General features: G+C 37.3%; 1 protein-coding gene across 1 annotated transcript; it reads left to right on the top strand.

Annotated features, from left to right (window-relative positions):
• The first annotated feature begins 565 nt into the window (after window positions 1-565).
• Window positions 566-12,592, top strand: LOC118754471 (tyrosine 3-monooxygenase-like). The gene is made up of 7 exons (XM_036489348.1): window positions 566-1,216; window positions 5,463-5,574; window positions 6,593-6,721; window positions 7,008-7,091; window positions 7,945-8,764; window positions 9,761-9,887; window positions 11,305-12,592. Exons 1-7 carry the CDS (start codon window positions 1,148-1,150, stop codon window positions 11,701-11,703), a joined length of 1,740 nt encoding a protein of 579 aa, XP_036345241.1. The 5' UTR covers window positions 566-1,147; the 3' UTR covers window positions 11,704-12,592.
• Window positions 12,593-12,626: the final 34 nt, after the last annotated feature.

The raw sequence follows: 12,626 nt of genomic DNA, 5'->3' as shown, positions 1-12,626 counted from the left end.
GTCCGCCGGGTGATTCCAATACCATCGATTCACGTCAGCATCTCAGCGGTGAGCGCGCGTCGTTTTCAATAGAATTCACTCTGTAACTTGAACTTGATGTGCGCAAGCGTGAGGGAACCCCACGACCAGCGGCCAACAAGTCATTTGTTTTCGATACAATATTTTTGTTTGTTTGTATTTCTTTTTGGCAGTTGTGATGCTGCGAGAGACAGGGAGAGAGCGCATCTTGTGCTAACCGACGCGCTGATGACGTCTTCATCACCTGTTAAGCAAAAAAAAAAACAAAACAACACAACCTGTAGCAGCTTTTCGAGCGGTCACTTCGAGATGCCCATCTGCACGCTCTCCGTTCACAGCCCCAACGCGCGCGCACACCCGCATACACACACACACACACACCGAAACACTGAGTCTCACACTTGCGCCACCGCCACCCCAAGAGCAACGACGCCGCGGCAGCTTCGGCTCGGCGGCTCTTTTTGTCGTTTCGTACCTGCCGTACGTACGCGTTGAGGGTATTTAAGCAACCGCCGCCGGACACCAGACATGCATTGATTCGCTATCATTCGCTCTTAAGACTTGCCACTTTGGTTAAGAAGTTAAGTAGTTTGTTAAATAAATATTAATTAAAAACGTTGTGTTTGTTGTAATATACACAAAATATAAAAAAAAATTAGCTTTTCTGCCTGCTAGTAAATTTACACTTACAACGCGAAAGGATACAAAAGTTATATATCGAAAAGTTCATAAAAAGTTTCGATAACTGGAAATTTTGCAATTTTAAATACGAAAAGAAGTATCAAGCCGATAAGGATATCAAGTCGCTGATCCTGTGAATTTCGTTAAAGAAAGAACAAAACGAATCCATACGTAAAAATTGTGTGATTTCTGGAGCTGCATAGACGCAAACACACGTTAGAGGCAAACTACTTTAAAGTTTAATTAACAGAAATTTGGGCAAGAAAATTTTTTGTTGTTGTGAAATAAGCAGTGAAAGTGCATTTCGTAGGCTTATTTCGGAAAACAGTTGTAAAATAAACAAACAAGAAATTTAAGTAAAACAAAAGTGTAACATATTGCACTTTGCGTTAAATTTTTGAATTTTCTTCATACAAGTAATTTAAAAAAAAAAACAAAACCAAACAAAATGATGGCCGTAGCAGCTGCACAAAAGAACCGCGAAATGTTCGCTATCAAAAAATCCTACAGTATTGAGGTGAGTTGAATGTGAAATTTTGACATGTTTTTTTAGGGTTTTGATTGGAACTAAAAAAAGTGAAAACCCAAAAAGGTTTTCATTGAAAGTTTAAAAAATATTTTTTTCAAATACGAATGCAACTATTAAAATTCTAAAGCATTTTGTGTTGGAAAACTTGATCAACTAAATTATTTGTGTTAAAAAAATTTTAAATATTTTTTTTTTTTAGATCCAAAATCGAAATAAAAGCAATAAGTAATATTTTCTTGCGCTCAAGGAATCTTCAAACTTAAAAAAATTTTAATTATTCTTTACGAACATTGCCAGAAAAAAACACTTTTAAACTTAAAATGTCCGTTTTTGTAATACATTCTTTAGAGAAAAAACTGTAAAAATGCAAGAAATATGAAAATATTTGTCAGTGTTGGCTCCAAGATTTTTACACAAAATTATAAGATTCAAAAGCTTCTTTTCCACTTAGCTTACAAAACGTTATACAAAAAATTAAAAAATTACAAAATATTTATTTAAATAAAATTAGTTATATTTTTTGTTTATTTCTTTCCATTCCTTATAATTTAAGCTAGCCAGAGTTTTGAACAGTTTAACTTTGAAAAAAAAAACCTAAAAGTTTTTTAAATCTTTCAAACAAAAAAAAAAAAATAAAAATTATAAAAATAACAAAAAAAAATTTAGTATTGTTTTTAATTTAATTTTTATTTTTTTAATTATAAATAATTTAAAATAAAACAAAAACTTAAAGAACAAGTTTTAAAGCATTTGTTGATAGATCAGTGGTGTCTAAAAGATGCAAATAAAATATCAGTATAACTTTGAGCAATTGTGTTTTAAATTAATTAAAAAAATGAATTATGCACCTTTTGATCTTAAATTTTATCTTTTAAAAATTTTTTATTTAAATTTTAGTACCCATAGAAATTTTATATGTGTTAACTATACACATTTTTTTGTAAAAAAATGTTATTAAATTCCGACTTTTTAAATTTTTAAAACTTAAAAACTTTTGACACCTCTTAAATTTATAATTAAAAAAAAAATCTATATTAAAATGGCGAATTTGTACATCAAATAATTTGCAAACTTTTCAATGAAAAATTATAATTTTTTTTTTTGGTAAAAAGAATGTTTGTTTTTCTAACACAAAAGCAGCTTCCAAAAAAGTTAAGCACCAAAGCTCGAATTACGGGCTTCCCTCCGATAATGTTTCACGAATCGAGCCCTAACCGCCAAAATGGTGTAAGCGATTTTTTTTCAATTCCTTTTTTTTTGATGCAGAAATGTTCCTAGAGCATCCAGATGCATTTCTGCATCAAAAATAAAATTTTGAAAAAATGTCGCTGACATCTTTTTGGCGGTGAAGCCATTGCTAATTTTTTCCCACATAAACCCATACAAAATAGCTAGATGGGGTCTACGTGACAATTGTCAAATACATCAAAGTAAACTTAGCAAATTTTGTGGGAATTTTTATATTTCAAATATTAAAAAAAAAACCGGTCATTAACAAAGATAACATCAATTTACGCAAAGCTGCAATGCAACTCAGCTGCCTATCAGCATTGATCACTTTATCAAACAAAAGCCACCACTATTCAAGCTTTTGGTCACCTGTTGGCGACGTGAAGGGAAGCGCTGGGAAACTTTTCAGTGACAACATAAATAACAGTAAAGTTATTTAACTAAATATTCAAATAAAGCGTCGAAGAGTGAAAGTGGGTGTGTGCCAACGAACGGCAGCTGGACAGAAGAGCAAAAATAAAAACTTGAATAAAAAATGGGCAAGAAAAGCTGCAAGTAAACTCTGCACAATTGATCACTTGTCAGCGAGGCAATGAAATCGCTTTAAAAAATTGCTTGCCGCCACTGATGTTCATACTTTTCCCTCTCCATATTTTTCCAAAACTGCCCATCATCTGCGTAACTTAAAAACTTGCCACTCTTTCATCAGCTTTTTCCACACTTGACCGTGTGCCTAAAATTTGCTGTCATGCGAAGGTCATTGCTACAAAAAAAAAAATTAAATTTGTAATCACAACATCGCTAACAGAAAAATGACATAAATTCTATTTAGTCCATTATGGCCAAAATTTTGTCGCATTTGTCTTAATTTTTTTATAATAATCTTAAAAAAATCAACTGGCAATATACTTCCTGCTTGACACGAGCTTCGATTTTCAAGACAAAAATTTATTTATAAATAATACAATATTTAATGTAGCACAAATCCCATTGTTTGCCCAATAATGCGCACTGATATCTCAATAGTGGACTTAAGCTTATTATCTGCAGCTATCCCAAACTCATTCATAAACAAATTTATACAAATTTGACACTTAAAGCTATCAAAATACATCCACTTAAACGTTCACGCGCTACGGGCACAACTTGATAACTCAATTTGGATGCTGGTTATTTAAGATTACGAACGAAAGTTCAAAATATAGGCAAGAAAAAAAAAACGACAACAATGTACAACAAAAGCAATAACAACAACGCAAGCTGAATATATATAAATATATTCAAAATTATGTCGCGCTAAGAGTTGGCCTCAAAGTCAATACGAAGCGATCTGTGGCGTGCGCGCATGCGCGTAGTACAGCGAGAAAAAATTAAGATATTAATTTTTCAACGCAAGCCACGAGCATTTTTCACACACATAAGTATGCAGTGTAAAAAAAAATAACAGAAACAACAATAAACAATGAGCATAGCATTTTTCCGCTAAGGCTTTGTTTTTCTTTTTGTTATGTATTTTGCTATCATCTTTTGCTACCCAAAACCAGTTATTAGCCGGTAAATTTTTATTTTTTTTTATTCGCTGCTGCTTGCTAATAAAACAAAGAGCTCGAAAAATGATCACTTATAAATGCGTTTACGCTTGCGCTGTTGAGTTGTCAACACTTCCAAAATCATCGAAAAAGAAAAAAAAATGAAATCAAAGAGCCTCGCAGCAGCAGCACTACTTTCGTTTTCAACAACTTCCAAGTGGCAAACTCAGCAGCAGCAGCGGCGGCGGCGATTTTGTAACCGGCAACGCCATACATTGCAGACTCATATGAGCATGCACAGCAACAACAACAACGACAACAACCACTAAACAAAGCGCCTCACTGTTAAGCAGCGACCATTATGCGCGTAGAGTTCAGTGGAGCATTGGGCCAATCAACCAACAGCCGCAGCAGCCAGCCATGGTAATGCGGATGGTCAACTGGTTGGTTGGTTGGTTGGCCAGTCTACCTACAGGTGTGATGAAATGCCTGTTCGTTGTTGTTGTTGTTGTTGTTATTGTAATACACTGAGCATCTTCATAAGCATATATTTATGTATTTGTTTAAATTGTGTCATACGAAAATAATATGTTGACTGAGGATGATGAATAATTGTAGGGAAGTATGTATGTATGTCGATGGCGCAGTTGCGGCGGGCCCGTTTACTTGGACAAAACAAAAGCAAAAAAAATAAAAAAAAAAATAAAAGTAAACAAAAATCATATTGCATAAGTGTCAAGTGATCTGCAGGCAGGCATTTAACGCGGAAAATATTCCACAACTCACTGCGTGCGAAGACTTTGTTTGACATTAAATGGCGATTGTTAGCCAAAATCCTCCAGGAAAAAAAGATTTAAATTTCAGTGGCTAATACCCTTCTCAACTTGATTTTTTGTACTTATTTGCCCTCCCCAACATTTCAGCCTTTGTGACACTCATATCCACAATTTTTTCCTTCATAGTCGTTTAAGCTGCGATTGATGCGCCAATTTCCCGCTCATATCCGCTTTAGCACTTTTCAAGTGTCTACTGTTCTCCAACATACATATATTCACGCACACATAAAAGTCCTCAAACTGATTTCGTGAGTGCGTGCTTGCAGCATGTCACCCCCAACCTCAAGTACCCAACACACACACACCCCCACATGCAGTTAAACACTCAACGCAACGTTCAACAATTTAAGTGGAAAAGGCGCTTAAAAGCTTTTTAGCCAATGGCAACACATTACTCCGGTTGTAGTGGTTGCGGTGATGGTGGTGGTGGTGGTGGTGGCTGGCCACTAATGCTATTAGGGTGCGTAAGACTGAGAAATGAAAATGTAATGAAAATGAGAAAAGTAAAGAGAGAAAATATGTATATTGAAGCTAGAGTGGCAGGGGCAAATTACAGACTTGTATTAATTCTTTAATCCGATTTTTAAATAATTAATTTCTAATCTCTAATCTTCCCCTCTCTTCCTCTCTCGTTTACAGAATGGCTATCCATCGCGCCGCCGCTCGTTGGTGGACGATGCACGCTTTGAAAGCCTGGTTGTTAAGCAAAATAAACAAACTGTGCTGGAGGAAGCGCGCCAAAAGACTAACGGTAAGTGAGCGTGTAATTCAAGAAATCAGCGTAAAATAGAGAAAAACGAGATAAAAATAAAAACAAAAACTAGAATTATAGCTAAATATATAAGCATGGGTAGCGCGTTCTCAAATAACTAATTAAAAATGTAGGATCAATGTTTTCAAAATTTACAGGCATAAGCTAAACTTAGTAAAAGAATTTAATAAAAAAATTTTGGAATTTCTGTCTGAAAAACTGTTTCCGATATTTCTTTTTCGATTCTCCTCTGTTCTTATGTGCTATACTTTACTTACTCTTGGAATTGAAATTGCAAGCATTTTGTTTGCGCAATCTGGCTACAGCTTTATGCCACATTTATAAAGGTTAGAGTTTTGATCTATGGTTCTAATTTTTTTTTATAACGAAAGGCAAGAAAAGGAATGATGACCCTATTTAGTTGTTTCCTCTCTGCAACTACGTTAAATAGACATGGAGATGAGCATAGGGTAAAATTCTAAAAAAAGTTATAAGGAAATTATTGAAATATTAAAAAAAAAAATATGTGTGTAAAAAAACAGTTTTCCTTTGCTTTGGCTTAAAGCTGCAAAATAAATATAAAAAATTCCAAAAAAAAAAAAATTATATTCAACATTTATGAGCGTAGAAAATGGTATTCACAAAAAACATAATCAAAAAGAATTAGTCAAATTCCGACAACTCTTTGGACTCGGTGATGAATTAATTTTGTGAAATTTCATAAAAAAATTTTGTTTATAATTTTTATTTATATTTAAAATTTTTTTCAATTTGAAAACAGTTTATCACTTTATACGTGAATTCGATGATAAATTTAGTTTGTGAATTCTAGTAAAAATTTGAATAGAATTTTTTTTCTGGGTTACTTTTTCTAAAACTTCCTATTCATGCTTAATTTGATTTTAGGTATATTTTGTGTTTAACTTTTTGTTTATTATTTATTTATAATTTTTGTAAACTTTTTATTTATGTTTTTTTTTTATTTTTATTTTATTATTTTTTTATTTCGGTCACATAGACGAGGCCACTTTGGAGGAATGCATCCAGCAAGCTAAGGGTGCTCCAATTGAGCAAGAAATCGTATTGCAAGCCGATCAGTCAATTGAGAATGTGGAAATGCCAGCTGAAGTACAAGAAATCCTTGAAGGTATATTGAATGAAAAATAGGGCTATTTATTTCGGAATTTGATTTTGACTTAAAATTTTTAAATTTGCTTTTATTTAAATGTTTACCATTTTTAACTTTGTTTTATATTCATTCGAAGTTTTTTTTAGTATTAAAATATTTAAAATTTTTTAAATTTTTAATTTAATATTTTAATTTTACATTCTTTCACGCTTACTTACCATTATTTAATATTTGTTTACTATTTTGTATTAATTTTATTTCGTTTTATTTATTTTATTTTCATTTTTCCATTGAAATGACTCAGAATCCCATAACGAAACCGTCAATGCCTCATTGGGTGCAGCTGCACAGGGTGAAGGCAGCAACAATGACAGCAATAACGCAAATGGTAAGCAAGCAACAGTTGGCGACGACACACATACAAACATAAATCCCAGGCAGGCTTAGGGTTAATAGCAGAATCAAAAAAAAAAAATAAAAAAAACCTACCATCAAATGCATTATGATTATGATGAAGCATTTGCCATTTAATACGCTTACTTCCTACGCCCACACATACTCCACATATAAGCCATAGCAGCAAGCAAGCCAGCAAGGACGTACGCTAGCATATGTAAGGATGTGCGTCGAGTGCGGCACGTACGCGCAACATTTCAAATGTGAAAATCGCACATTTCCTTTTAACATTTCTCGTAGCATTTCCATTTGCCATTGCATACACTTATGCCGATGCTATTTTTATAGCGCTGATTTTATTATGTCACACTCAATGAAAAAGGTGCTTGGCTGGAGGGTGGGTGTGAGCGTTGATAAAAGAGAAATCTATCGCGCTTGACTGCGCGCTAACAATGCAGAGTAGAAGAAAAGCAAAAAAAAGGAGCAGCAAAATTGTAGTTAAAGCCTCTTCGCAATTTCGCGCCACACACACATTCATCCGTTTTCAAGCAGCCAAGCGACTGAGTTGTGTATTTTTAGCCCACACATTTGTCAACTAGTTCTGTCATTCCGCTTCTTATTCATTCTTAATGCGACTATGTCATAAGCGCAATTGACTTTTGCATTAAACCACTTGTTAAGCGTGCTGAGCATGCAAAGCGGATTTAAGTGGCTTATATTTAACATCACTAGTTATGGAAATCAACGTTAGAAACTATCGCGCGCAATTACTTTGTTAACACACACATAAACTTATGCTCTCTTTCTCTCCTTCTCTCGTTTTCTCTCCCCCCTCCCACGTACAGATGCCGGTCTCACCGAGGAAGAAGTTTTACTCGCCAACGCCGCCGCTGAATCTACCGAAGCGGAGAATGCCATGCAGAGCGCAGCGCTTATTGTACGCCTCAAGGAGGGCATCTCCTCGCTCGGTCGCATACTCAAGGCGATCGAAACTTTCAAGGGTGCCGTACAACATGTCGAATCGCGCGTCTCACGCGAGCAAGGCGTCGATCATGATGTACTCATTAAGGTCGACATGACACGCGGCAACCTGTTGCAACTCGTACGCTCACTGCGTCAGTCGGGCTCGTTCAATAGCATCAGTCTCTTGGCTGAACACAATATCAGCGTGAAGGCACCATGGTTCCCCAAGCATGCTTCCGAATTGGATAACTGCAATCACTTGATGACCAAATACGAACCCGATTTGGATATGAACCATCCCGGTTTTGCGGATAAAGTCTATCGCCAACGCCGCAAGGAAATTGCGGAAATCGCTTTCGCTTACAAATACGGCGATCCAATTCCATACATCGAATACACCGATGTTGAGGTGAAGACTTGGCGTTCGGTGCTCTTGACTGTCATCGATTTGGCGAAGAAGCATGCTTGCCAAGAATATCGTGCCGCCTTCCAGATGTTACGCGACGAGGAAATCTTCGTCGAACACCGGCTGCCACAATTGCAAGAGATGTCGGACTTTTTGCGCCGCAACACCGGCTTTACACTACGTCCTGCTGCTGGTCTGTTGACCGCACGCGATTTTCTCGCCTCGCTGGCATTCCGCATCTTCCAGAGCACACAATATGTGCGTCACGTCAACTCACCATTCCACACACCCGAACCGTAAGTGTTTGCCGTAAGCGTAGTAGAATTAAGAAATTTTTTTGGTACAATAGAAATATATATGCATAAGTATGTATGTAGGTAGGAATTGAGGTGGGGTAATTTTGTCGCAGGCATTGTACTTTGTGCTCTACTTCCTGCTGCCAGTTGGGCACATTGTTGCGCTGCGAGACAAATTAACTTAAGCATCGTCAAGTCAGTAGTCAAAGTACAAGGCAAAATGCACTAATTTCATTTGACAGGAAATATGCTTTCATGTGGCAACAACCACATCGACTGTGGCCTGTCATTCGAGTGGCAGTAGCTGTATAACAATGGAAAGTATGTATGTATCTAAGAGCTCGTCACTTGACGGAAACCTGTAATTGTGTGGTGGCAACTTTTGCAGGCTGCTTGGGAGATGGGTCGTTGAGTTGGGGCGTTTGTGAAACAAAAGCTGTAGCCACCGAGCGGATAGTTGACAGGATAGCTGGGCGAGTTGTGTTGCTGTGTGAAAATGACATTTTTGTTGGCAATTGTCGACACTTTAGCACTTTGGCACACTTTAGTAGAGCAGTTCCATTACTGCAGGGTAATTAGTTTAGAAATTTAACTAAGTTTAAGGAGGCAACTGGGGGCGCTAGTGACCAGCAGCGTGACTTGTTGCCTGCTTAGGGTGATGGGATTGAGTTAGAAGCTATTTTCGATGACCATATTGAATTATGAGTGATGTTACATTATTCCTACTTTCAATAATAGGAAGATAGAAGGTTAATTGTAAAAATTTTTTTAATGAAGAACTGAACGAAGTTGGACTTAGTTTCACTTGTGGAGTGGTTTGGGTAGTGGGCTGGTGTCACTTAAGTATGGCCAGGGTGTTGCAATTACGATGCTCTAGCTAACTTTAGCAGCACTCATTAGTATTTATTGATTTTATATTTATTTTCTCGTACTTAACCTCACTTTTTACTAATATATGTATCTTTCCACTTTTCTCTCTCCTTCTTTTAATTACAGTGATTGCATTCATGAACTGCTCGGTCATATGCCACTCTTAGCCGATCCTAGCTTCGCACAATTCTCACAAGAGATTGGCTTAGCCTCGTTGGGTGCCTCCGATGAAGAAATCGAAAAACTATCCACTGTAAGTACAAATAAAAACCACAAATGAAATCAATGAAAAATCATGCTCATGTACCGCGCTTGTTAGCACTATCGCTAATAGCCTTGGCGCCGCATATTTGTTTGCAACGAAAACAAAAAAAAAACAAAAACAAATAATCGAGAATGCACAAATTTACTTATTAAAACAAATTTAATTTTAAAAGTCAAGTGGCACAGTCAGCAACGGCCACCAGCTAAGCAAATCTGGCAACAGCGCCAAGCATGCAGAAATACAACACCACATTAAAAAATATCGATTTGGCATTTAATTTGTCTAAGCGCTCGCTTTAATTGCCAATTTAAACATTTTAGTGCATTTTTAGCAGCTACACCAGTTGTAAGCGCGCGCGCCCACTTAGTCAAAGCCACCCTAGCTAATCACAATAGTTGTGCTAATGCGCTAACACACGAGCGCGCCAGCTGGCAAGGAGAGCGCGCGCGCCGCTAGCGACGGTGAGCATTGCTGCTTGTCTCTGTGCTGTTCACTAGAGTTTGCGCGCGCGCGCTCCTCTATGTGGCCTTAGCTTACGTCGCTTGCGTCCAGCGCACTGAACGCGCCGTCATCTAAACCACCACCATCACTGCCATTGTCACTGCCTCACTGCGCTGGTATGAGCGCGCAAGAACGCGCACCGCCAACGAACGCAAGTTTTCTAAGCCAAGTTTAAGTACTTGCGCGCGCTATCAGGTATCATTACTAGTTGTACTATATATATATAAAAAACTTGGTAGCTGCTTAATTCAAGTTCGTGCGCTTGGCACAGCGCTGGCAGTGGGCATGCTGGGAGGACAAGTGCATTGCTGCAATTATTGGTTAACTTAATCTTGAATTGCATGCGCGCGGCCGCTGTGGGTTGCAATTGCTGCGGCTGATGGCCTTGTGACTGCGCGGCTGTAAACTACACGATTGCCAAAGCCAAAAAAAAAAAGAAATCATGAAAATACGGCAAACATCGACTTTGGCAGCCAAAAAATTCTTAAAAAGCAGCAAAGCTGAAAAAATAATACACAACGAAAAACAAAAAACGAATAAGCACAAGCGTGCAGTTGAAAATTTTGACTTATATTTCCATACAAGTAAGAAGCTTACTTACTTACTACGTAAGAATCATTACTAAATTCAATGCTAAAGCTAAACTATGGCTATTGCGCTTGACAATTGCCAGCGATTGAGGTCAAAAACACTGCTGTCGCTGCTGCTGCTGCTGCTGCTGCTTGCCTGCCAAATCGCGCGCTGCTGTGACCATTGTTGCGCGCCAACAAAGGCCAAGTGTCAGTGTCAAGTTTTCCATTACATCAAACATTTTTTCCCATACGAAAGACAATGCTTCTTCTAAGCGGCGCTTACTAACCACTCCTCCGATTTTGCTTTTTCTTCTGCTTTTTTCGCTCTGCAGGTCTACTGGTTCACCGTTGAATTCGGTCTCTGCAAGGAACACGGTCAGGTGAAAGCCTACGGCGCTGGTCTGCTCTCATCCTACGGTGAACTCTTGCACGCCATTAGCGACAAGTGCGAGCACCGTGCATTCGAGCCCGCCTCCACTGCTGTGCAGCCCTATCAGGATCAGGAATACCAGCCCATCTACTATGTTGCCGAAAGTTTCGAAGATGCCAAAGATAAGTTCCGTCGCTGGGTGTCGACCATGTCGCGTCCATTCGAAGTGCGCTTCAACCCGCACACCGAACGCGTTGAAATTCTGGACTCTGTCGACAAATTGGATACGCTGGTGCAGCAAATGAACACCGAAATCCTGCATTTGACGAATGCCATTGCAAAGTTAAGACGTCCCTTCTAAGCGCATCCGCCAGTCAGGTCCTGACGAAGAACTGGGCACACACACACATTGAGATTGATATGTATGTATGTAGTAGGTGTGGCACGTATGTATGTGCGCGCGCGTGATGTCTGTCTATGCATGTGTAGCCAGCCAAATTCGAACACTCACTCACTCACCAACAAGCACGTATTTTAACTAGTATATGTATAGTAGGTATATATTTTATGTAAGCGGCGGCAACGTAGCGGTTGTGTCGGCAGCTGTGGTCAGCATTTATGTGATAGTGTTGCGCCTCTTATTAAACTCTAAATTGACATGCCGCTTAAAAGTTTTACTATTTTTTATATTTCGTTTTTTTTTTGTTTTTTTGTCTAAATGTTGCCTATGATAATTCTCAATTTTTCGATGTTGTTGTTAATGTTGCTTATAGAAAATATTTACAATTGCGAAATTTTTTTTAATTTTTTAGTTAATTTTTTTTTAAGTTAAAAATTTTCACTTTTGGCACGCTTTTCAGCATTAGTATTGAGTTATTTGCAAAATACCTACATATATATGTACATATGTATGTGTGTGTATAGCACCTCACGTATAGATACGAACAATTTATCTACACCTATCCACCACCCCTACACTACACACCCGCTCACCATCACCTTCACCCCCTTTCTTATTTATTTTATTTGTATATCACTGCAACTGTATTGGACCAAAAAGCAAACATTAGTATTTAAGCAAATTCACAAACTCACACAAACACAAAACACTTAAATGGAAATGAAAAAAAAAGAAACCAAACACATTCACGCACACAAATGGTGCATTGTTTTTGTATTCGTATTCGTACGTGTATTTGTATTATTTTACTGAATGTATTATTATTTTAATTTTGTATTTGTTTTTTTTTTTAATTTTCTGAATACTTAATAACTATTTTGATG

Source organism: Rhagoletis pomonella, unplaced genomic scaffold, assembly GCF_013731165.1.
Source record: "Rhagoletis pomonella isolate Grant_MI unplaced genomic scaffold, Rhpom_1.0 Rhpom_scaffold_03950, whole genome shotgun sequence".
NCBI lineage: Eukaryota > Metazoa > Arthropoda > Insecta > Diptera > Tephritidae > Rhagoletis > Rhagoletis pomonella.
The sequence above is the reverse complement of the archived record's forward strand: the minus strand, read 5'-3'. Positions and strand labels throughout refer to the sequence as shown.